Below are 27,221 nucleotides of genomic sequence, written 5' to 3'. Positions count from 1 at the left end.
ACGTGATCTGCATCTCACACGGCACTTTGAACATTTAAAAGCCTGTACAGCAGCCGTCCTGCTCTTTGTCTTTTATTTCTCTCCCAGGGCGTGGTTAAATCTTTTGGCACAAAGTCTTGTCTCACGGGACATGAGTTCTTGATATTTTTTAGTTTTTAATTAAAAAACGGAATAAGAATCTGAAAATCTAACAACATCACAAAGTTTGATAAATTATGAAAAGAACGGTACCAAACATATATATTGTAAAATAAGACGCCTTGACACAAGACAAAGGTTTGGGGCAGTCACCAGTGTACTTGACTTTGGCTGCAAAATAAGCAAATTATTCAACACAATAGTGTACAGAACGGAGTCCAAAACAGAACTGATCAACAGAGGAAGGGAGTGGGGTTTTATAGGGAGGTTGGCGGAAGTGATGTGGTCCTCGGGGCCGGGACAGGAGGTGACGTCTTCAGAGCTGAGGCAGAAGTGACGTCTTCGTTTCAGGTGGAATATCCCGTGTCTGGTCTGCGGGTACAAAACAAGAGGGTTGAATGCACCCCACCACGCTCTGGCTGGGCATGGAATTCCTTTCTTTTGGTCCCTGTGGCTGGCTCTCACGCGCACGTGTGTGACAATATGTAGGTTTTAAAATAAGCCCGATTTAAAGCGTGACATAAAAAACATGACATTAAAAACATCACCGTTGTACTTTTAGGTTTAGGGTTATATTTTATATTATATATATATATATATATATATATATATATATATATATATATATATATATAATATAAAACATGAGAGAGAGAGATAAAGTAGATATAATAGTAAGAGAGGAACAAGTCAACAGTAAATATTTGGAGTCCCAGCCTGGTGACCCCGTATAATTACACAAACAGAAACGTGCAAGAAGTTGTGGACACGTCTTTTCAGACACAAGCTCACAATAAAACTAACAAACACAGCAGAGTTTGCGGTTTTGAGTCCTTTGGCAGGAAGAGGCGGGTCCAATTGGGCAGTCACTGGGTGTGACGTCAGAGGGCTCATAGCTGTCAATCATCCTGTCTGCAAAGGGTGAGAGAGAGAGAGAGAGAGAGAGACATTAGGACCCACAGTAGGATTACAGTCACTGGAGGCCTTCAGCTGTCCCCTCTGCGTGTGCATGTGACAGTGTGCTGTCCCCGTGTCAGGCAGGTTCATATAGCAGAGCGGAAGGGCTATCGATGTCACTCCTGTTGGGAGCACTGATCATCAGTGCTCCTCCAGATTGCCCTCAATAATCCTGTCCCCATTAGACCCCCCCAACTATACGTAAATCCGCACAGTCACTTCTCGAGGTTCATGACTTTGACATTTGCGGGTTTTGGTTATTTGTGAGTTGGCTGTGATCAATTAAATTGGATTATTTCTGGACTTTGCTGAAAAACCACAAAAACACTGCTGAAGATGCATAAGCCAAAAAATATATAAACAAGATTGAAAAAATGTGTGTAATAATGTAAAAATGTTAGTGTTATTTAATATTCATTAGTCTTTAAGTGCATACTATATTATTAATATTAAAAGTTCTTTTTTGGGTAAAGCAAACTGGTATCTACGCCAGCTACTTTTCGTCTTTACTGCTGCCTTCACTCTTCAGCAGATCCAAACATCTCCTCCCAACTGGTTTGTGCTCCGGGGTCTCTCTGACTTCGGGGTCTCTCTGACTTCGGGGTCTCTCTGACTTCGGGGTCTCTCTGACTTCACACTCCCTCTCACTCACCTCTGCCGGAAACCCCAGTAGAGTTCTGGTAACCCGTCTCAGCTCTCACCTTTCTCATTCATTTCCTTTCTCCTGATTTCTTTTTCTCCTTTTCATCCCTGCAACCTTCTGGCGCTATCTGTGCAGGTAAATCAAGAAAACACTTAAAAGCAATTAATATCCCACTGTTACATCCCACCACAGAATAAGGGGGGTGGTGCAGGTCACCTCTAACCCTAGTGAATGTGAAGGGGTGACTCAGGCAGAAAGATGGCTTCCTTAGCTGGGTTAGGTTTGGTCATTCTATCTGTCTGTCTGTCTGTCTGTCTGTCTATTATATAGTGCCTTTCATATCGATCATTGACAGATATAAATGATTTAGATAGGAATAGAAGGAACAAGCTGGTGAAGTTTGCTGATGATACCAAGATAGGTGGATTAGCAGATAATTTGGAATCCTTTATATCATCACAGAGGGACTTGGACAGATGAAGTTTAATGTCAGTAAATGTAAAGAATTTCAGATAAAAAGTAAAAATGTGGGGTTTGAATACACGATGGGCAGTCAGAAAATCGAGAGTCCACCTTATGAGAAGGATTTAGGAGTCACAGTGGACTCTAAGCTATCGACTTCCAGACAGTGTTCAGATGCTATTAAGGCGGCTAACAGAATGTCAGGTTATATAGCGCCTTGATGTGTGCAGTACAAGTCACAGGAGGTTCTGCTCAGGCTTTGTAACACACTGGTGAGGCCTCATCTGGAGTCCTGTGTGCAGTTTGGGTCTCCAGGCTACAAAAAGGACATAGCAGCACTAGAGAAGATCCAGGGAAGAGCAACTTGGCTGATTTAGGGCTACAGGGGATGAGTGATGAGGAAAAATTAAAAGAGCTGAGTCTTTACAGAGAGGAAGAAGAGACCTGACTGAAGTGTTTAAAATGATGAAGGCTATTAGTCCAGTGGATTGAGACGGTGACTTTAAAATGAGTTTGTCAACAACACGGGGACACAGTTGGAAACTTGTGAAGGGGAAATTTCGCACAAACATTAGGAAGTTTTTCTTTACACAAAGAGTGATAAGACACTTGGAATAAGCGACCGAGCAGTGTGGTGGACAGTAAGACGTTAGGGACTTTCAAAACTCGACTTGATGTTTTTTTGGAAGAAATAAGTGGATAGGACTGGCGAACTTTGTTGGGCTGAATGGCCTGTTCTCATCTAGAGAGTTCTAATCTATCTATCTAATCCTGCCAACTACACTATCTATCTATCTATTATATAGTGCCTTTCATATCTATCTCTCTCTCTCTGACCCACCATTGACTTTCCACTGCACATTCTATAGATGTGTCTCTCCTACATGTCCTCTTGTCAGTTGAGAAACATGAAGGGCCCCGACTTTGGCACATTTCTGCATGGCTGCTGCACATTTTGAACACGTCCATGTCCTTCAGGTCAGTTTTGACCCACCACATACTTTGGTGGATTTTGCTCCCCATCTTGGGTGTTTTGTTTGTTCACAACCTATGAAAGACCCTAAATGTCATACACTCTCGGTCCTACAGATTTAAGATGTTTAATGAGAGTTAAACGGGTCTGGGGGGGACGGACATCAGACGTCCAGGGCAGCTTTAAAGGAGCATCAGAATTGGGTCGAGTTGGCATTTGAAGGTGTTGTACGTGGTGTCCATACAAATGAGAAGCGCCCAGACTCTTCCTCGAGCTGGTCATTGTCCCAGAGTGAGACAGCTGGGATGGCAGGACATTCATCTACGCTGCCCCTCACTGCTCAAGTCTCTAAGGGTAAATAAAGGGCGACCCGAGCGCCACATCCTGACAGAACTGTGCCTTTTTAAGCCAAGTGGCTGATGGCTGCCGGGTCTACTGCAATGATGTTGTTGTGTTGTAACGTCTCTTCAGCAGTGTGGATCAGAGCTTTTCTTGTGGCACAGCCCAGGTCAACTGTAGAGGAGGACCTTTGTGAGAACACCTCAAGGTTTCAGTGGGCTCAGGCCCAAGTGCAGGGGATTGAAGACCTAAAGGGTAAAACGCTGGAGTGGTCCTGTCAGGACGGCAGGCAGGCTTGAATGCTCCTGAGGGTCTGTGGGCCGCTCCTCACTCAAGCTGACAGGGCTGAAGACGCTCACATCGAGACGAGAGCAGCAATGGGGCTTTCACAAAATGCTGGCTCTGGAGTGAATACTTAAGGGAGCACAAGATTTCAGCTTTTCATCAGTTTGTTGAAGGATAAAAATGTTCTCGCCACTTTAAATGATCACATCTGTTCAGTGAATTGGATGACAGTCAAATGCAGTCGACATTTTGGGCCTGCAGTGGATGTGAATTGAAGGATCATTTGTATCTTCAGCGTCCACCTGCTGAAATGAACTTCATGTTGTGCTTTTCTATTTGAGAAAGGAAAAAATAATCCAAGGCGAGCGGAGCGACGTGTGATTAATTGTCGAAAAAGGAAAATAATACGTCTCTGTCCATGTAGTGGCCAGTGATCCGGCGCGTACAACTGCCCCATCGCGTATTCACTTGTGACCTCGCCAAGTATCCTTGCTCTCAAAAAAAAAGAAAAGAGCCCAAAGAAATGAATATTGATTTGAGAAAATGTGACTTAATCAAAGAAGAGAAAAGTTAAATGAAAAATTGCTTTCATGCCGAAAACATTTATCATTCCGAAAGGTGCAATCCATTCCTAAAGCAGCGGCCTATTGATCTTTGCGGAAACCACTGCTCTGTGTGATGAGGCAGATTGAATTCCTGATTGATTGTCAAGAATTTCCGACTGACCTGGAGGATATCGAGAAGCCAAAAGATGGTGATGGAAAGGGAGAAGAGAAAGAACCGGAGAGGGAAAAAAATTGAAATCGATAAAACAGAAAGCCTCTTTAACCTCCGAAAAGTCTCCTGTGAGGACGAGCATTAACTGCTGCCTCAGGCCTTGGACTGTTGGGGGGGGCGGACAGACGGACGGACGGACTTGAGGAGTGCAAGCCTGGCGTTTTCTTCCGTCTCACACACCCGGCTGAAGGTCGACTAGGAAGAAGAATTCCGTCCTGTAGAGTTAGGCAGAAACTCGGGTCGAGCCAAACGAGCTCCTCCATCATACTAAAGAGCTTCTCAGAGCGGTCGCCAGGCATTCGTGCTGCAAGGGTGACGTTTACCAGCCGAGAGGTGAAGAACGAAAGCAAACATCCAGAATCAAAACCCAAGAAAACACAGCCCAACGTTCTTTTGCCAGGAATCCCTAAGTAAGACATCTGTCCACTCCGGTTCAAGGCGCTGACCTTCTGTCCCGTCACAGTGGTGACATCGCCCACCGCACACTTCCACCTCATTCTCTCAGCAACAGGTCCCAAAATGTAATCCAAATAAAAAAATGAAACACCAATATTTGAACTATGGTAAATAAATAATTCAGAAACCATTACTGAGTTTGGACTGTGGATGGTTCAAAACCCAAAATGGACACTAAAACAAAATGACTACGAAAAATAAAACAGGAAGGTCGCAAGAAGAAACACCAAACTACTTCATAACCGCTTTTTAAAGCCACACTCATAAAAATTAAAACCCAACTACGGTCGGCGGGTTTGTCATCCGCGGTTTTGACCCCCTTGAGGTTCAAAATTATTAAAAAACAAAAATGTTCTCAAAAAAGAATTCCCGCACACAGCACTGCCCGCTAAATACGCCCAAGAAACGACAGGGGCAGGCGGATGCTGCTAAGGCCTGGCACGGCACACCCCAACTTAGTCGCCCCCTGTGTTCGTCTTTATGCTTTTATTCCTGAGCATCCTGGAGTCACATACCCACCGACAAGGTGGGCCGACTTGTACGTATTAACAACTTTATTAATCCACGCCTGCAAAAACGAGAAACCAAACTACTTAAAAACTGCTTTTTTTAGGCCACATCTTGCTTGTGTAGCCCACTTGACGTCTTGACCGTTGCGTAGCACTTCAGATCGGGTAGCGGTTGACAGCCTTCTGTCTGGAGAATACGGAGGTGACGCCATCTTCAAACGAGGACATTCCAGTCCATGCAGTGTGAGCAGGAGAATCGTCGTGACGGTTAGATGGCGTCCCCCTGATTGACCCCCACTAACACCACGGCAAACCACCGTAAGCACAGATTTATACTTCTGTGTTGAGCCTGTGCCATAGCTATACACGCATTTCGAAAGTCGCAGTTGTGCCACGCTGTGGGTGCAGGTCAGAACGCTAGTTGGCAGGAGTGATCTATTGAAGTGCAGGCAGTTCTTTGCCCTCTTGCTACTCTTCCGTCCCTCACATTTTTCCACTTTTTCATAATCCGATGTTAACTGATGTGATTGTGTTTGTAGTGTGGTGATGAAGTAAAGTACTTTCTAACTTGGTCAACTAGTCTTTTCTCGATCTGCTCCATGTTAACTTACAGAATAGCGGAAGACAAACAGAAACGCCTTTCAGGAGATGCTGAGTCAGCAAAGCGGCCAATCAGAGTCATAGGGTGATCCGCGTTGACGTGAGGAGATTCATCATCCTTCATATTGTAGACCACACCATCAGCATCATACAAAACTGAGCGTGTGACCTCGCAGGGTCAGGCTGGTGGTACCGGAGAAGCTCTGTGCTTTCATCGTTTGTAACATAGAGGGGCACGGGGTCCCGGCAACCAACCCAGATGGGTCACCATTCACCCCAGGGTCCCCCAGTACACCTTTAACAAATGCAACTGTTGAGAAACATTGAGTGCTCTGGGCGTTCTTGTCATCTCCCGAGGCTCGAGCCGTCGTTTTGCACCCTCGTGCCGCTGGGTTGTAGAGGTCTGATTGTTTGATTTTATGCTTTTGCAGATCTGTGCTTGGTGTTTTGTTTTGTTTTCCCTTACAATTCTCCCTTTGTCTTTGTGCCTTTCAAGTGACAGTCGTTTCATTAGGTGCTCTCTCGTTCTTGACAAATGGACTTCCTCCAGATGTTTGTGGTGATAAGCGCACACCTTCTCCCAGAGTCATACATTATTCACCATTGCCGGAGTTTATTTTTATTACAGTCACAGGAGTGGAGGACGCTCGCTCTGCTCCGCCGTAACCAATGCACTCGTGTGCTGCAGGCCGCCACGCTGGAGTCTTCTCGAGGCTCAAGTGCCCTCACGTCATTTTACAGCCATCATTTGGTTCTCGCTGAATTGACGATGGTCACCCATTAGGCATCGGGACATCTAGCACTAAATGTGGGGGGGGGGGGGGGGACACAAGTGAAGTCCAATGTGGGACCCTATGGACCCCCCTATAAAATGCGGCACAGTGCAGTGGTTGATTTTATTATCATTTTTATGGTTGTGCCCCCCTACACTAGGGCTATGCCTGTGGACTTGTTATTTCATTTGAATGGCTGATCCTGTAGGGGGCACTGAAGAGCCCCCAAGACCAGACACAACTAGACCACACAAGTCCCGGGTTCAAACAAGCTCTTCCTTTACTGAAGTCCACCCGACACAAACCTTGCTCTGTTCCTTCTTTCTCCAGACCTGGCCAGGTGAGTGTCGCCCTGCTCCACTCCAGACTCAGACCACCTGAGATGAGGTGTGGACGACTCCTTTTTAACCCAAAACCTGGGAGTACCTCAGACACCAGGACATTAGCTGAAGGAGGCACTTCTGGGTCAGGTGGAAGCCTCCCAAAAATAGGGACAGTCCCTTCCTGCAGCTCCCCCTGGAGGTACCCACAGAACTCAGCAGGACTGCCCAACGGGACTACAGTTCCCAGTATGCCTTGAGTGCAGCGTTCTGGGAGTGCTGCCACCTGGTGTATTGGGGGAGCATAACAGCCTTGAAAAGCTGCCTCATCCTGCTCTTCTGTTTGTTACGAGTTTTGGGTTTTTCGATCTCTTAAGAGTATTTTAGGTGATATTTTGGCCGCTTTATCTTTACTGTTGTTCAGTATGGTTTCCTCAGAGTTGATTGATTATTCCCAGTACCACAACTTTTTACTTTGCTTTACAATCAGATGACCCTACATTATTATTCCCACTATTGGCACATAGTCGCGGGTTGCCCTGGAAGTTGTGTAGCGCGATGCCACACCTTGTGTCATGAGTGTGACCCTTTAAATCCAATGCAGAGAGTCTTTTGGTATCCGTGATTTGGATTAAAACTGGCATCTGGAAGGTTGCTGGTTCAAATCCCGTCACTAAAAGAAGGGGTCCTACTCTGTTGGGCTACTGAGCAAGGCCCGTACAATGGCTGACCCCCCAAAAAACGTCACATGAAAGGACGATTTCCCCTCTGGGATTAATAAAGGAACAAAGTTTATCCAAACTCAAACAAGCAATCGCGTATTCCTTCTCGACTCTCTGGTTTCCGATTCTGTAGTTTCTTCTTGGACCTTTTGAGTTTACGATGGCGGATTCAGTTTAGTCTTACAGTTTCAATTTGTTTCTGGTTGATAAACATTTCATCTCCTGGTCCTCCACATGCCTTCGGGCAGAAGACATCAAATGTTTATTTTAGTTTTTGGCCCTTCTGATTTTCTGACTTTGATTCTTGGTTTCTCCCCTGAGTTCCACTAATTAGACCTCCCAATCTTGGCTCTTACTGGGCGTGTCGCTCACTTCCTGGTCCTTTTTCCTAAAGTCCTGTTTTTGCTTTGTCATTCTGGAGGACTGAGTGTTGTTTGATGAGGGGAGGAAACGAATTGAAACAATTTTAGCACAAGCAAAACATCATAACACGTGAAACAAGTGAAGGGGTCCGAGTACGTTCTGAAGGTGCTGTTCGTCTTTTTCTTCGGTGTATGGATCTCAAGTCGTGTTGGTTTCATTTGTGCTGTTGTGTCTTATCCAGCACCATCTTTGAGTTTTGTGGGTGCCGCCATTTTGTTTGTAGTTGCATCGCCGTTGCCTTTTCAGATGAGCAGAGATGTGCAGCACTTGAAGTCATCAGTGTGACGGTCCGTAAAAAGGGTCGCTGCATTCAGTTCCTGCTCATCCAAGATTACGGATTTGCAGTGCGATTTTCTTCTATAACTCTGGGCTTTGATTCTTGCTTTTGATTCCCTGACTGACATGTTTTGCATGCGTTTTTCGCTTTGACATTTCCTGTTTGTAGACACAAACCTTTGCCTGTCCCTGTAATGTGTCTCATCTTCTCTGGCCTCTCCTTAGTGAAGGTTTAACGACACACAGTAGTGAAATATCTGTGACAAAAACCTCCAAAGGGCTCGTGACGCATATGTCACAACGTCCCAAACACAAGCACTTTGACTACAACTTTAAACGTTTCTGGAAAAAGTGAATCACATTCAAGTGAGTTGAGGCAGGGCTCCTGACCAATGAGTCGTTTGGGGGCGGTGTTGGTGGTTTGCGGGTCTTCATCCTTCACAGAAACGGACCAAACTCCACAGTATTGTCTCTCCAATTTCATTTTCACAAAAAGATGTACAATACGCTGCCCCCCATGAGCCTGTAGGTGTGCCCGCGTACGTCTTGGTCTCCATGATAACCGGTGATGTGGGGCTGACGAGAAAACGTGAAAGTGAGCTGCTGGGAGTGTGTGGTGCGCGGTCACCAGATGGATATCTATTGTGTTATGGTGGCCAAGTCGTGACTGGAGATTCACCTGTGTGTGCAGTGAGCGTCTTTACTGTGAACGATGAATGTGAGGACCTCTTAAACAGAGTTAGTAAGTCCACAAGACCCCAGAGATGTGAGGAAGTCAAAAGTGCTTTTTAAGAAACTGGCAAGAAATGCATTGCCACACAGGTTGCTGGTCTAAAATGTTTCTTTTTTAAGGTGGGTTTGTGGTGAATTTAGAGATTAGAAATAAAAGTAAGAGTCAATGGCAACAGGGCGGTGCATTTCGGAATATCCCAAGATGAATGTCTAAGCCTGCACACCCTCAACCTCCATTTGTTTGTCATTGCAAGAGAGAAGCAAAAAAAAAAAGCAAATACTTGAAATGTTTATTATATGGCAGCTTGGCGTCGTGAAGATGATCTGCTAAACTGCATCTTGAATCTTTCAGGGCTCGACGGAGACACAGTGGCGTCAGGGTGAGCTCCCGCAGCTACAAGGCTGGGCAGAAAAAGGAATGCTGACACAGCCAAAGATGGTAAGCCATTCTCTATCCTTGGGGGGGCTTGAACTGGGGGCTTGTCACAACCTGTGTTAGTCTCAGGATAAGCGAATCCAGATGGCAGGACTGCAGTGAAACCATCTACATAGATGTGAAAGATAGATGTGAAAGGCGCTATATAATAGATATGCATGCTATGAAGGATAGACAGGCAGACCAGAAGGGGTGGGGTTTATTGCCCTGATTCAGAGGCCTCTCAGACCTGTGGGTGGAAAAGGAGAGATGGTGGTAAGCATCTGCGCCCCCGGTGTCCTGGGGTGGTAGTGCTTCGCTTTGATGAGCCCAAAAGGTGACCCTCGGACAGGCATGCGTGACAATACTTAAACAGACGAAGAGAAAACACAGAACAAAGAATTGTAAATTTAAAAAAAAAAAATCACTTTTATTTTGCCTGTTTGAAGTTTGATATTGACCATGGCAGAATCGAAAAGCCAACTGCTAATGCTGACTGAACACAGCGCTTCAAGAGTGGATTCAGAGTATTGAGACCCCTTCACTTTCTACCAGTTTGTTGTGCTGTGTTGTACTTTTCATTTTAAATTGGTAGATTTGCTGTTTTTGCACACCAATCTACACTCAATAACCCATAATGACAAAGTGACAACATATTTTCAGAAAGATTTGCAAATTTATTCAAAATCAAAAACTGAGCTCTGTCATTCCTAGAAGTATTCAGACCTTTCATTCAGTACTTTGACTTTTCTGTCTTTATCTCATCCTACCTGCCATATCTTCTCAAGCTCTGTTGAATTAGATGGGAAGTGTCTGTAAACTGCCATCTTCAGGTCTCTCCACACTTGTCCTACAGGGATTAAGTCAGGGCCACCAAAGGTCACTCAGAGATTTGTCCCAAAGTCACTTCAGCATAGTATTTCATGAATGCCTTGTGTCACTGTCATGCTGAAAGGTGAGCCGTTGTCCCAGTCTGAGGTAGCATGCAGTCTGGAGTGGGATTTCTTTTGTCTGCATTCATCCTTCATATCAATTCTGACCAGTCACCCTGCCCCTGTGCCCCCATAGTAATGATGGTGCCACCGCCACCAGGCTTCACCATAGGGACGGTTTTAGGCAGGTGAGGAGCAGTGGTGCCTGGGCTTCAGCAGATACAGTGCAGTGCTTGGAGTTCAACTTGTCTTATCAGACCAACAAATCTCAGCAGCTCCGAGTCCTTAAATGCTTCGTATGCCTTTTACTTGAGTGCGGCTTCTTTCTCTTCTATCTCCTCTTCTTCATCTTAATTAAACCTGGCCTGTAAAGCCCAATGTGGCATTCCTTGTGTGGCTTTATACAGTAAAAGTAAATTGTTGTCTAGCCACTCTTCTATAAACATCTGATTGATGGAGCCCAGCTGAGATGGCCATCCCTCCAGCAGGTTCACCCATCCAGGGCTGTGGAGTCGGAGACAATTTTGGGTACTTGGAGTCGGGGTCGAAGTTGGCAAAAATGTACCGACTCCGACTCCTAATAATTTTAAATTGTAATGAAAAAAAAAATACAGCAAGTTCAAATGTCCCATTTCACAAACAATAGTCCTAATGAAGTAGGTCTGTGATGTAAGAATAAAGCCCAGTGCATAGTTGTGTTACTACTAGTGTAAAGTTCAGCTGAGCGATTATACAACCTGACACTCACATATTGTAATCTGGATTATGGCACATTACAACAAGTGTTTGCCTTTTATTTCAGATCTGATGTGTTTAACAAGTTCATTTGAGTGTAAACAAGTGTAATGTTGGAGGTGGAAGTGTGTGCTGTGGCCTGATGTGTGTTCAGGGGGTTTTGTCTTTTGTTTAAACTGGCCAACATTGTGGTAGAGAGTCAGCTTCCTAGCCAGTAGTTCTGTGGTTAAACGTCAATGTGTATGTTGCCTTCCTTCGATCAACATGGAAAATACATTAGCATAGTAAATACAGAGGAGTCAGAAGTACTGGAAACGAAGGAGTCGAAGGATTTATCTACCGACTCCACAGCCCTGCTTCCATCTCAGCAGAGGACTTCTGAAGGTCTGTTAGGGTGCCCATTGGCTTCTTGGTCACCTCCCTTGAACGGATGGCCAGCACTAGTAACACTCCTGATGGTTCCTTCCATTTCACAGTAATTGAGGTCACTGTGCACCCTGGGAACACTCCAAGCTTTTTCTATTGGTTTGATGCCCTTGGCCTGCTCTACACCTCACCATAATTTGATCCTGGGCTGGCTACCATGAGTTCCTTGGTGTCTACAGCTTGACGTCTGTCACGTCCTGATACGCAGTATGAATTGTGGGACTGGGTATCCACAGGTCCAGGGGTGCCTTTCTAAAGGCCGTCCAGTCAATTCAGTTGGCCACAGGCTGACTCCCATCAAGTTCTAGAAACATCTCAGGGAGAGTTCAAGTGGACAGGATGGACAATGTGAAGGGCCACAGGAAAGAATCTGAAAAGCTTCTCAGAATGAGAGATTTTAGTTTTTGGTCCTAAATACATTTGCAAACCTTCCTGAAAATATATTTTCACTTTGTCATGATTGTGTGTAGATTAATGGTCAAAATGGCAAATTAATCATTTAAAATGAAATTTCCAACATTTCCAGTAAAATACTGAGAAAGCCAAGCAGTGTGAGGACATTCTCAACCCACGGTAGCCCTTAGACAGAATGTCTTAGTGAAGGAGATGTTGCCGTTTTCTCCCGTTTATGTGTCTCATTTTATATGAAGTGACCTTAATATTAACGATACAGAAGAGCAGCATCAGCGCTTCTGCTGGCCCCTCGGGGTCACCCAGGTAGTCAGTGGTGAGGTTTGAACCAACATCTTGGCGGGCCACAATTCCACCAGGCTGTCCTTTATGCCATTGAATTCATTCAGTTCCAAAGAACGGTCTCCATCTTCCACATGCACCACTTTCGAGTTCATCTGTAACGTAGCAGCAGATAAGCCAGCGTATCCCCCAGGTTTCCATTTTACTTACATTAAAGCTGATAATGCACACAATTTGAGAGCACTCTGGGGAGGTCCCCACTTTATAAAATGTTCTGTCTGCTCTTAAACAGACGGAGGACGCTCATCACCGCACTTACCAATCATTGGTAACAACACTAATCAACACTAATAATTAGCCCATAAATCAACTTTCATTGAGTAGTAAGGTGTGAGCCAATGAGAAGCCACTGCACATGTAACAATGAAAACCCAGAAAGTGCCGTCTACATTTTAACTTAAAAAAGAAAAAAACCCTTACAATTTCACAATTAGGAACTATAATTATAATTATTACAATTTGTTCAGTGCAAAATGAACTTCATTCATTGTTCCTAAAACCGACTTACAGTACTGGGGTTTCAGTTTTCAGCTCATACCTGCACAGAAGAAATTGTAGTAATTACACCAAATGCTCCTAAACTCGGTCCATTCATTTTGTGAACCTACACATCACCACAGTGCCTGTCTTAGCAACATCAGGTATACCGTCAGGTGGGATGCCAGTCTATTAGGAGTGCCCAGTATTGTGAGGTGGAGTCACAGACGTCTGAGGCCTCCTAAAAGGTAACTCACCAGCCTGCCCAAGGAGACTCCTTCCAACTCCAGCTGCTTCCCACTGCTAACTGTTGGCTTTGGCCTAGCTGGCCTTGGGGAAGGAAAGCTGGCAAAAGAACTAAAAAGTCAAAAAGCCCCACATGGAGGAAAATAACCGTTAACTACACCTGCCCACCCTCGGCTTGTGCACAAAGAGGCAAACGAATGTTTATAAATAAAAGATTTATTCACAAATGTAAAAAAAGGAAAAAATTCAAAAAGCACAGAAATAGGCCAAAAAAAGCCATTGCCTAATAACAATACAAATACAAACAAGCAAAATAAGACCACCGAAGCAGAGAAACTTCACAGGAACTCACCACAGATGAAATGCTCACCTCCACCTGAGCCTTCTCTGCTCGGTCTTAAAAGGCCAGGGGTGGGGTCAACAGTGGCTCCGTCTCCTGTGGCTCCACCCACAAAGCAGAAGGAATAGCAGAACATTTAAAGAGGCAATTCATAGTGACAAACGTAACGGAAATAACGTTCTAAATATAAAGTATAATAAAAAAAAAACAAACAAAACACACGAACTCCAGTAACCTGCAGGCCTTTGCAACGTGGGAGGAAACTGGAAACTCCATACAAACAGACCGGACACTTTACAAAGTCGTTTCCAGTTTAGAAAGCACATTTTAGTGTCAGTTTCCACTGTTTATTTAATAAGCACCTGAATACTGTAAACTGACTTAAATATTTCTAATTATCTCAGTATCCCATTTCAGGTGATCATTTTTATTGGCCCTTTTTGGTTTGCTTTCACGGATAACTGGTTTTAAGGCATAATCTTGTAAAATTTCTACAGGAACAGTTTTGTTCTTTAATGACTTGCCTCCTGCATTGTGCACCACATGAACGTATCAGTCTGCTGGTAGAAGGCGACTCCCCTGGCGCTATGCCCCCCAGCATGCCCACTACTGATTGGCTGAAAGTGCTGCCGCTTTTTGGTCCTTCAGGCGGTGAGAAGATGACAGGTTTGAGTATTCTGATGCTGCACTCAGACATTTGTATGCACAGTGTCAGACATCTTTGTCTTGTCATTAATTCATACAAGACAAACATTTTTGTTTTCAACAGTGAGAATTTGCCGCGACTGAGTGAGCCCACCATGTTTTGACTAGTGGATCTTTTCTGTTTTGGTTGCACACCTTAGCTTTTTATGAAATATTAATGAATTTATGTCAAAATCCCTGAGCCAATTATCCATGTAGCACTTTAAGTGATCCACACAAGGTCATCCATGCACACCTGCTCCACAAATGCCCACCCATCCACTGTCTGACCCTCCTCATGTGAGCCTGGCCTGGTTGGCTTTGGATGCCCTCAGGCATACAGATGTTCTTGAACTTGAGAGTTACCCTGTCAGACACAGACTGGGGAGTTGTGTAGACAGCAGCGTCACCCCAGCACTTCACCAAACACAGCAGGTCTTTATGCAAAATAAAATAAAAAACTTAACATTCAAATCTAGCACTGCTCAGACTTCACACGATGTTCCATAATAACACCTCGCCCTCGAAGATTGTGCAGTGGCAGGCAGGGGTCAAGATAGGAGGGCATTGCAAATAGCAAAACAAAGCCCCATGAACCAGGCCTCACCCAAGGCAGCCTTACGTTTCCATCTCAGTCTTTATTCATTTTTTGTAGCTTTTCCTAGACAGATTTTCAAGAAGTCTGCATTCAAGTAGGGATTCTAAACTATTGGGAACTCCCAGTTTTCAGATTGCTTTATTCCAATAAATCTTATGATTTTGCCTTGCGTTTTGAACTTGACAACAGAGCAGCCGGCATTCATTGGTAACAAAGCACCTTCTGATTTCATGAACACATTTTGTCAGCACATCGGCCTACTCAGGCCCAAGTAGGGGATTTGGCTTCCAAAGTTAAAAATTCTCAAAACACACCTTAAAAGTTCCAAAGTACACCAAACAAATGCCACTCTAGGGAAAGGAAGCCATAAACCAATGGCTTGAGAGAACAATCCAGCCAGGAATCTTTTTGAAAGAAGAATTTACTTTATGTCAGCACCTCAAAATATTTTCACAAATGATTGTTGCAGCAGAAGCAGGTCAGCCCAGACTCCATTATTCAATGATAGAAACAACAAAAATGGCTAAAAAGACAACCGACATCCAACACCTCCATGTCCGTCATCTAAGAATCAAAAAACCAAAGACCAAAGCAATACACCCAGAGAAGAGAACATTAATGCTTACAATAATGAATGAACGTCAGTGAAGCACCAAAGGATCCGCTCCCAGCTTCAGAATTTCAAGGCAGAGGGCGGCCTTTCATCAATGACATCACGATGGCCCGCCCCTTGGGGCCCCCACCCACAGTACATGAGGAAGACCTTCAAAGGACGCTGATGTGCCGTAACGAGTCCTGAGACGGAAAGCAGGGACAGCACATGGACTGACAGGTCAAGCCAAAATTCCTCCTGGGGACAAATGACGTTCTATCTACTGTATCTTACAAATAACAGAATTTTACATGAAGGCAAACCCTAAAAAGAATTTACACAACATAGAAATTTAACAGAAGTATTAAATATACAGGAATTAAAGCGAACGATAGCAGTGGGCAGACTCCTCTGACATGGCAGACAGATATCACCAGGCATTGAGGGTCGACGTCTTCTCCAAACTGACGTCTGAGTGCATTTGAAAGAGACTGGGATTTAGAGCAAGGATAAGGTGATGGCAGTGGAGGAGTACTGGAAAGGGTCAGCAGCTGTTAGTTAAGGTGACAGCAGCAGTTAGAGGCGTTCTACGTGGTCGTGACAGCGGAGGTGTTCACGTTAAACGGTGCATATGAACCAAACTTGACTGAAAGGCTGACCTGTTAATCCACGTGCTGTCCATCTCCGGACTCATCACAGAATTTAAAGGTGATGGAAGCAGAGTGGCGCAGGCACTACTGTAATGGTGCGGACTCTCACATCAGCACCAAGTCAGCACCAGGATGAACTGGCATTCTACATTCATATAAACAGCTTCAATGCCAGCCTATAAAAAGGCAGCGCCTACCACTGTCATATGATCACCATTCCAGTGTGGCTAAGCGACCCGCCCTTCTGAGGAGAGAGCAGGAATCTGCTGGGTTGGCGCTGGCAAGCACTACACACGCCACGATACCAATTAATAGGTGGCACAACAGTGCAGTATGGAGATATTGGTTGGTGAGCGAGCAGTGGGCATGTTTAAAATTTAAAGCCTGTATGCCACACACTAGTGCATCACTCATCACATGACGTTTACCTTGGCACACACATTGAGCACCACTGCTAATGTGCGCTTCAGAGACCACCAACGTCTTTAACTGCACATCTTATAATGAAAGCTATGTGGCACATGTGACCAGCAGACAGACCAGGATAAAGCAGGAGAAATTGTTGGGGTAAAAACAAAAGCAAAAAGGGTGCCCTGTGGCACCACTGAAAAGACAGCTGACCCCCAAAATGAGCTCGCAGATCGTTTTCAGTCTCGTGAAGACACCGCCACCTTAAATGGGTCATCTGATTTTATGGCGTCTTGACTGGGAGGGGCGGGGCCAACTCTGGGCATCAGGGCTGGGCTCGTGTGCCCTCACTGGGTGTTTTCTCGGGGGCGGCTGGTGGAAGAGAAGATACCCTTAGCGACAGCGCCCCCTCTGGCCATTGAGTCAGCTAGGAAGACGCACGATGAGTGGGAGTCCTGGCAGAAACTTGAATTATTTTACCACCTCCTTGTTCGATCTGTAAAACTCTTTAAGTTAAATCGGTTGGAAACTCTGTAGCCCCCTTTTTGTCTAAGAATAGTCCGATTTACAGCTGACCATTGTTCATTTTGAATGTTGGTAAAAGAAAATCTGATTAACGCCTGCTGTTGTGGTTCTCTTATTCTTAATAATAACAATTGTGATGTCAACAGCCTTACACCTTTTCACTTTATCTAATTTTCAGTTGACTGAACAGCGTATAATTCAATTTTAATAAGAACAATTCTCAATATGCAACAACCTACTTACCTTTGTATTCCTATTAACACGCTGACACTTCCTGTGGAAAATGACAATACAAAGAGCCATTTTATGATATTAAATGATATTAAACCTGGTTTGCCTGTGTGTGTGTGTTTTTTAAGTGGCGTTTAGCTGAAGTGTCCTTTTGTTCAGGAATAATACGGCATGCAGTGCCTAGGAAAAGTCTTCACCCCCTGGTAGTTTTCATGTCTAATTGTTATATAGCGTGGTGGGATGCCCGTTTATTGAAACAGAAGTCACACTGTGCATTTCAGGGGTCTCTGCTCTCTAGATATGCTGCTCATTACGTCCCTCTTTCTTTGTGCTTTCTGTCACCTTTGTGGCCCTCTTGTGGACAGTGGATAACATTACACCCGGGCGTGGACTCTGGATGTTGGACGTTTTGTCACTTTACATAGACAGATGACACTGAATGACCGTGGATTTAATTTGTCTTTAATAGACGTTGATCAACAGAAAAGGTGAAATCACATTTCTGCAAAGTGAGTTACAAATAGTCAACACAAAATGACTGATCTCATAAGTATTCAGCCCCTTCAAGTCAATATTTAGTGTGCTCAGGGTTCTCTCTCCATCACCTTGGCCATTTCCCCATTGCAGAACTGCTCGAGCTGTGTCAGAGGTCGTGGAGGTCGTGAGTGAACAGCCTTTGTCAAGTGCAGCCACAGATTCTCCATTGGACTCTGGCTCGGCCACTCCAAGTCATTCTCTTCCGTGTTTTCCTTATAGCTTCGCCTTTATGTCCTGCTGGTCTTCTTCCAAGGCACAGTTTCTTGCAGACTCCATCAGGTTTTTCTCCCCATCTTTTATATTTTAGCTTCCAGAGCTTGCTGCAGAGAAGCATCCCCATATCCTAATGCTGCACGGGGGCTCCATTTTGGTTTCATCAGCCCACAGAACCTTCTGCCAGCCGATTTCAGTCACCTGTGGGCCTTCTGCCGAGATGCCCTGCGTGTTTTTTCTACCATAAAGATGGTGAAGCACCCAGGACAACCGTTCTTGTCTGCACAGCCTCTCCAATGTCAGCCACTGCAGCTTGTGAGTCTTTCAAAGTCCTCAGAGGTCTTTTGGTGGCCTTCCTCACTCATCTTCTTCAGTTTTTGTGGATGGCCTGCTCTAGTCAGATCTGCAGCTCTGCCATACTCTTTCCATACCTTCATGATTCATTTAGCTGGGTATTCAGTGAATGAAGTGTGCCCTTCATGAAGTTGTTCTGAGTGGTCTTTTGGTCTCGTTGTGAAGGTTTGACCACCATAATGACTCGCCTCAAATGAAAACCCAGACAGGTGATAAGTAATGATGGGGCTTCTAAAACCAGTTGGCTGCACCGGTGATGCTTTAGGGATGATGTATTGAAGGGGGTGAATACTTTTATGTTTGTACTTGGGGTTTATTTGGACCCCCTTGCAGAGATCTGTTTTCACTTGGACAGAGAAGCCAAATGAAGTCCACTGCGATTCGATGTTTTATATCTATATATAAGAAAGCATGTAGACATCTAAGGGAGTGAATATCATGTATAGGCACCGTATAAAGGTGGGCACGTTCTCAACTCTGGAAACAGTCAACTGCTGGGGATTATGGGAGATGTGGTCGTCTTGTCACAGACTAGCAAATGAAAGCTGAGATTTACCTGTAAACTGGTTTATCGCTGCTCTGACCCATGGTGTTTTTGTGGGTTCCTGTGAACATACAGACAAAGTACGCCTCTGTAATGGGGGGCTTTTGGGGCAAGGATTCCAAAATACCATTAGACTGCCGTATTACTGTGAAACTAATGATCATTTTCAAATTGAAGTAGTCAAAACTTATTGCCATGATGGCATCTTTAATTTATTATGGGCGCCGCCATTTTGAAGTCTGAGTCTCATGTTTCCTTGACGAGTGCTTCCCACAATCCCCTGGTAAGTGCGATAAATGTGACCGACGTCAATGTCGCAACCCCATTAATTTGGCCTGTGTGTTTAATTCTGACATCGACAAATGTCATCTAACTGTGGGGCGTTAGAGACCTTTACTTATCAGCTTCCGGTTTTGGTCTTCAAGTTTTGCTTTGTGTTTTCAGTTTTGACGCTCTGATTGGTTAGATTTCTGGCTTTGATCTTGGCGTCTTCTAACTTATCTTTATCTCCCGGTCGTTATCATCTCTCTCTCTCTCTCTCTCTCTCTCTATTATATATATATATATATATATATATATATATATAATACACAGTACTGTGCAAAAGTTTTAGGCAGGTGTGAAAAAATGCTGTAAACAAAGAATGCTTTCAGAAATATAAATAATGATTGTTTATTGTTATCAATTTACAAAATGCAAAGTGAGCAAACAAAAGAAAAATCTAAATCAAATCAATATTTGGTGTTACTACCTTTTGCCTTCAAACCAGCATCAATTCTTATAGGTCCACTTGCACAAAGTCAGGGATTTTGTAGGATTCTAGTCAGGTATCTGATCAACCAAACCAAACCGGTGCTAATGATCATCAATGTCACACGTAGGTTGAAACACAGTCATTAACTGAAACAGAAACAGCTTCAAACTGGGTGAGGAACAGCCAAACTCTTCTAGCAAGGTGAGGTTGTGAAGACAGTTTCATGTCATGGCGAGATTGAGCACAGCAACAAGACGCAAGGTAGTTCTACTGCATCAACAAGGTCTCTCCCAGACCAAGATTTCAAAGCAGACTGGGGTTTCAAGATGTGCTGTTCAAGCTCTTTTGAAGAAGCACAAAGAAACGGGCAACGTTGAGGATCGTAGACGCAGTGGTCGGCCAAGGAAACTTAGTGCAGCAGATGAAAGACACATCAAGCTTATTACCCTTTGAAATCCGAAGACGTCCAGCAGTGCCATCAGCTCAGAACTGGCAGAAACCATTGGGACCCAGGTACACCCATCTACTGTCTGGAGAAGTCTGGCCAGAAGTGGTCTTCATGGAAGAGATGGAGCCAAAAAGCCATACCTCCGACATGGAAACAAGGCCAAGCGACTCAAGTATGCATGAAAACATAGGAACTGGGGTGCAGAAAAATGGCAGCAGGTGCTCTGGACTGATGAGTCAAAATTTGGAATATTTGGCTGTAGCAGAAGGCAGTTTGTTCGTCGAAGGGCTGGAGAGCGGTACAATAATGAGTGTCTGCAGGCAACAGTGAAGCATGGTGGAGGTTCCTTGAACGTTTGGGGCTGCATTTCTGCAAATGGAGTTGGAGATTTGGTCAGGACTAATGGTGTTCTCAATGCTGAGAAATACAGGCAGATACTTATCCATCATGCAATACCATCAGGGAGGCGTATGATTGGCCCCAAATTTATTCTGCAGCAGGACAACGACCCCAAACATACAGCCAAAGTCATTAAGAACTATCTTCAGCGTAAAGAAGAACAAGAAGTCCTGGAAGTGATGGTATGGCCCCCACAGAGCCCTGATCTCAACATCATCGAGTGTGTCTGGGATTACATGAAGAGACAGAAGGATGTGAGGAAGCCTACATCCACAGAAGATCTGGGGTTAGTTCTCCAAGATGTTTGGGACAACCTACCAGCCGAGTTCCTTCAAAAACTGTGTGCAAGTGTACCTAGAAGAATTGATGCTGTTTTGAAGGCAAAGGGTGGTCACACCAAATTTGATTTAGATTTCTCTTTTGTTCATTCACTGCATTTTGTTGATTGATGAAAATAAATGATTAACACTTCCATTTCTGAAAGCATTCTTTGTTTACAGCATTTATTCACACCTGCCTAAAACTTTTGCACAGTACTGTGTGTGTATATAAAATCCAATGTCTGTGTCTCTCTGTCCGCTTTTCACGAGAGAACTACTTAACGGATTTAGAGTGGGATTTTTTTCTAGAATTAGCAGCAACATTCTGGTTGATTTTGCGACTTCTCTCATTGCACTAAGAATCAGTTTGCTTATAGGAGTGGCATTCATGCTAATCTGAGACAGAGGCTGTGGGCCAAAGGTAGGGGGAAGCGTGTTGTCATCAGTGGGGAGCTGGGCGGGACCCTCCTCACTTACGCGCCAGCCTCCATTCAAGTCACTGTACCTCTCGCCACGTGTTGGAGCATAACTCGCCTCCACTTAGCTAGCAATACTTGATTGTCTGTTGATTTTTAAAGTTTGTCCTGTTTCACTACTACGCCGGGGACAGCTAGTTAAAAGTATAAAATCAAACCCTGAATCAGTAAAATGGCTTTGCCCACACTGCTCAAACATGCTGACAGTGGTCTCTGTTAGTCCACACTCCCCCAGTGCTTTTAACCCCCAGAATCGGAGACGTTTACTTTACAAACTGCCAGCTCAGTGTTACAGTGTGGACGGGTGAAAACGAGAGTTTTGATTGCACTCTGATTGGTTCATGCTTATTACGTGGTCTTCCCTGATTGGAGGCTGGTGATTAGCGCTCCTTGTAGCACTGTGAAATGACGCCATACTTGCACTGACCCGCCTCCCTCTGCCACTTTGCTCGTCTTACACTCATCAGTTACTCTTAATAACAACCCCACCTTGTCGTCAGTCCAAACAATGTTTTTTTATTTTTTCGCTTTTCGTATTTGCCATTGCTGTTCTCCATGTGTAAACGTAAGCTGTAAATGAATGTCTAGCATGGAGGATGCGTCCTGTTTCCACCGATGCGCGTGTGCCCAGTGCAGGTGAACAGCTGTGTCGTACGAGTTCAGTCGCTTTAGCGTGGCTTAGTGTGGACGGAGATCGCCTTCGTTTTCCAGCACCACATTGCAGTGTGGATGTAGCCACGGTTTCTGTTTGTCCCACCCAGGGTTGGTTGCCGGTGATGTTAGGGTGAGCTCTCCTCCACCCTAAACTGAATCAGCCATTTAGAAGATGAATGAAATTCCGACAGGCAAGTATGGAGGAGAAGCTCGCACTTCTGCAGTACGTCTCTTTGCCCGCCACCATATTTGCTTATCTCCTCAATTCAGGGCCAGACAGTCGCTTCGGTTTCATTGTGAATTCTCTGCGGGTTTTACAGACATTTATTAATTATATAGGATTTTTTTTTTTTTATGACGAGCTAATAGATGTATCAGTGAAACAAAATTCCGTAAACAGACAGGCGTGATGGCGGAGCGCCTTCCCCCTGCTCTCTCCGTCTCTTTCACACTTGAATTAATTCCTTTTGCTTTTCATATCCAGCAGTTGACAAGCTGAAAGTGAGAAGCTGAGCACATCACAGCTGATGTGCACAGATCTTTAATTTTGTTTACCAGCAGGCCTCTGTTGTGTAAGGTAGAGGGGAAAAAAATAAAATAATAAAGAAGAAGAAGGAGAAATAATGAAGGAAATTTGCAACGCTGCTCTCAACGACCCAACCTTGTCTTGTGCCTGCTGCATTAAAGGTCTTGTTTAGTGGAATTGCTGGCGGAGTGCGCAGATTCACCTGCAGCCATTTCTAAGCGTATGACTCCTCATGCCACATGTGCCTCACTGAGCTCTGGTATGAGGGAGAGCAGTGCCAGTGCCAGGGCTGACTCACAAATGTGTGGCAAGCATTCACAAGATGAACTGAATACTCTGCATTATCCCAGCGCTTATGGCGGAATTAGCATATCATGGCACGACGTTTTCATCTGCCACCCCCGGCTTGCTAAGTTATCTCAGCTTCATCCCCTTGCACCTCACGTCTCATGGGCACGTGGGCCACCGAGCCACACGACAGCCATGTATATTTAGTGGAGCTCATTGGCAATAAAAGGGAGTCGCTGCCTACATCTCACACAAGCACAGCTTGCAGAAGTCGCCTTCCTCCCCTCCCTGTATTTGCCATCATTGGTTTTGTTGACATGGCGGCGTGTTAGGGGGGATTATCGTGGAAATGAAAATGACACGGCAGCGACTTGTAATTTAGGAGCTGCGCGATATTGCACATGGGGGACCCCCGAGAGGTCGCTGGCGCAGGGCACATGCCCACTGTGCCAGTCGGAATGTAGGTAGGCCTGTCTGTTGCTGTTAGAACGGCTCGTTTAAATATGGGGATGTCTTAAAATATCAACGAATTAATGAGATTCTCAGGCGTTGATTTTTAGCAGAAATAACTACAAGTGTGTCTGTGTGTTCACGGCAGGGTACACGACCGAGTGAATCATATCCTATACGTTTCGGCTGCTCTTATAATCTGCCATGTCTTTTGTCATCTGTCACAGTCCAGCATGTCTTATGCTGCAAGGTTTTTTGTCAGTTGTTCATATAAATATTCATCACGGTCTTCATTTCTTCCTCCAGATAATCAGCAACATGGAGCCTCAGGTGACAAATGGGCCAACTGCCACAACAGCTAATGGGCCCTCCAGTAACAGTCGAAGTTGTCCTTCGCCCATGCAGACAAGTGGCCCCACCGATGACAGCAAGACCAATCTCATTGTCAACTACCTGCCCCAGAACATGACCCAGGAGGAGTTCCGAAGTCTCTTTGGCAGCATCGGCGAAATTGAGTCTTGTAAGCTTGTCCGGGACAAGATCACAGGTGAGCTTCCTTTTTGTGTGACGTTGAGCTTAGATTCAGGTTACAAACAGCTGCCATTTCTGTCAGCACTTTATATGCATTTTGGGGCTGAAAATGTGCATTATTGGCCGCATTGGCATGCTTTATTACTTATTTGGCAGAAGAACATTTCACGGCTATTAATAAAATGACAGCAACCTCACTAGTAGGAGGGAGAGCAGTTCCATTACCGTGGAGCCGTATTACCGCACTCAAAGTCACAGATCCCAAATCATTTAAACCAAGATGATCGATGGCTCTGCAGTGTGTCAGCCTTAGGCTTGATTATGACGTGGAAGTGACATCTTAGTCAATACAGTTGCCGTCAGTTAGTGGTCATTTTTGGTGCCATTATTATGCCTTTTCCACTAATCGACTGACGGCAGATCCCTCGGCAGAGACTGCTGAGTTGACTGAGGTATCGCTCAGAGTGTCACTCCCCATCCCAGCAGCTGGACCACTGAGATGGCAGGGCCGTGAGGTGCTCTTAAGAGGCGTCTTCCAGCGCTCTGGTCTGCATATCTAACTGCCTTGTGTGCCGGTTACGCTCATTGAAGCGTGCCAGTTGTATTTGCTGAGGGATCACTGAGGGTGTCGGGGGAGCCACTAACCCCGTAAACCGCATTCGCTGGACTCCTACTTAGAACACAAGTTTTGTAGCACCCGCCTAAACAGCACCACCAACTGAGGGTACTGCACTTGTATGGTAAACGGGTGCCATCTTAACCGCTGAGGGGGTCATCTCCCCACCCTGTCAGCAGCTGTTACTCCCACATGAACACATAAATAGGACACCAGTGACTGCATGTGCTGCCATCTACATTTGGTAACACAAAAGCACAAAATGATTGAAAGTTGTGGAGAAACCCATAGTGTGCACTTCTAGTAACAGCTGCTCATGTGTACTCACCCACTTCAGAACGAAGGTGCTTTGTATACAGCTAGATGAAAATGAATTGAATTTCAGTTGAAAAGCAACATTGGTGGGTTTGATGTGCTCACTGGCCCGTCTGTATAATGTTGTTTAATTTCGATGTTTCTCCATAGGTCACAAATGCAGCAGAGTCGTGTGGATTTCTCCACGCTGTAGGCCCTGACCTTGTAAATCAGCGACTTGTGCGTCGTGGCCATGGTCGAGATTGAGCTGAAGGTCTACGGGTGTTCAGCGCTCAGCGAGTGTCCCTGCTAAGGCAGGTTTACAGATTGCCCGCTTTGTTCAGGTCTTCGGTTTTAATACTGAGGAATAAAATAAGGAAACTTAAACTTGTGCCATGGTAAATTAAACAGCATTAGCCATTTTATTCTGGCAGGGTAAGCATCTTGTCAAGTGAGGTTTAAGAGAACACCGGTCATAAAAGAAAAAAAAAATTCCAAGTTTTTAAATTTAATGTATTATTTCTGCACAGGAGTGGATGTTTAAAGATGGGCCCCTCATCCAGTCCTTGGCCTCCCATCCCATGAATCAAAACTGAATAAGCTGTGGAGTGCTGGACGGCTCTTCAGTATCAATAGTGAAGCGTAACTCAAGAGAGTCGTAAGGTTGCTCAGTCTTTCACTTAGCATTTGCTCTTAAATGAGTATTACGTAACCCCCATTCTTTTCTCTCATCTGCATGGCACAAATGCCAATGTCCTGCCAGATTTGGTCCCCAGAGATACTCTATCAACTCTTTCAACTGCTGGATTCAACCAGAAAATGTGCAGTGCGCCCAAACAAATGGCAGCCACCAACATCCTGACCATCAGGTGTTGGTATGGCTGGTAGGCATTCAGAGTTAGAAATAAATCAGATGTATGCCTTATTAATAAAGGGGGGGGGGGGTGCAGAGGTGACCAATCGCAATCTCTTACATCCTTACAGATTGTTTTTTCCTATTTATTTTTAATCCTCTGTATCTATGCTTTCTTTCAAATTAGCACCAGAGATTCACTATTTTAAATCAGGCCTTCTAATGCTGTTGACTTGTGTACTCCCGTAAAGGGCTCCACATACAGAATGATGATAATTTATGATTCACTTGTTTACTATTCAAACTTACAGAAGGCATAGCACCTATAAAAACTACAGGCACTGTACTAGCTAGTATGCCAGCTGGCCTGCTCACCCCCTTGGGAAGTTTTTCTTTTTATTGTCACATAACACGGAATCTCAGCGGATTTCTTTTGGCAGAAAAGGACGCTAAAGTGTCAAAGTGAACACACATCTTGGCAAAGTGAACTGAATTAATTATACTGTGTGTATATATCACATATACTGTGCGTGTGTATGTGTATATACAGTATCTAGTATCTATCCATATATATATATATATATTGTGACAGATAGAGGCTTTGTCCACCTCTTGAACCCTCAGGTACCACTCTGAACACCAGGTAAAAGTATAAATATTCTTTATTTTATAAGAATATTGTGCACAAAGCACTCTCCACACCCCATTCATATAAATCAAACTCTCCAACAAACCAATCCTCCTCGCCCAGACACTTCGACACCCTACCTCCCAGCTCAGCTCAGTGTACTGGGCTTCCCAGAGTCCTTTTATACACCCTGACCCGGAGGTGTTACCATTCAACAGTCCACAGTTCCTTTTCCCTTCCGGGTCAGGGTAAACAGTCCTTTTCTTCAACCCGGGAGCACATAGTTTCTTCCTGTCACGTGACCGTGACGTACTCCCGGGTTATAGGGCACATGCGAGCCTACGAGCCCCCCTACAGCGACGCCTGGTGGCCCCCAAGGTATCCAGCAGGGCTGTGTATAAAAACTACATAGTCCATGAGGCCCTGCTGGAACTCTGGGCATGTCCACGCTGCTGGGAGAGCTCCTCCTGGCAGCCTGGGGGTGAGGGCCAGAGAAAGAAGCCGGCAATCCACCACAATATATATATATATTGTATGTCCATCCATTATGCAGCCCACTATATCCTAACTACAGGGTCACGGGGGTCTGCTGGAGCCATATATATATATATATATATATATATATATATATATATATATATATATATCTACTATATATCTATATCTATCTCTATCTATATAATATAAAATCCTAAGCCTGAAAGTGCAACAGTGACATTTTTATGTCACGCTTTAAATCAGGCTTATTTTAAAACCTACATATATATGTTTCGTATCATTCTTTTCAGAATTTATCAAAATGTAATGTGATGTTGTTAGATTTTCAGATTCTTATTCAGTTTTTAAATTATAAAATAAAAAATATCAAGAACTCGCTTCTCGTGAGACAGGACTTTGTGCCAAGAGATTTAACCATGCCTGGGGCTGGAAATAAAACGC

The 27,221-nt window shown here is 44.6% G+C and overlaps 1 protein-coding gene across 6 annotated transcripts in view; it reads left to right on the top strand.

Annotated features, from left to right (window-relative positions):
* The window catches only part of elavl4 (ELAV like neuron-specific RNA binding protein 4), a 272,046-nt gene that overhangs the window by 145,755 nt on the left and 99,070 nt on the right, over positions 1-27,221 (top strand). For all 6 annotated transcript variants that reach the window (XM_051933169.1, XM_051933170.1, XM_051933171.1 and 3 more), the window contains 2 exons: positions 9,738-9,824; positions 23,667-23,907. In XM_051933169.1, the coding sequence (XP_051789129.1) occupies positions 9,738-9,824; positions 23,667-23,907 (328 nt within the window). The remainder of the gene's footprint in view (positions 1-9,737; positions 9,825-23,666; positions 23,908-27,221) is intronic.

This window comes from Erpetoichthys calabaricus, chromosome 10 (genome assembly GCF_900747795.2).
Source record: "Erpetoichthys calabaricus chromosome 10, fErpCal1.3, whole genome shotgun sequence".
Lineage (NCBI taxonomy): Eukaryota > Metazoa > Chordata > Cladistia > Polypteriformes > Polypteridae > Erpetoichthys > Erpetoichthys calabaricus.
The sequence above is the reverse complement of the archived record's forward strand: the minus strand, read 5'-3'. Positions and strand labels throughout refer to the sequence as shown.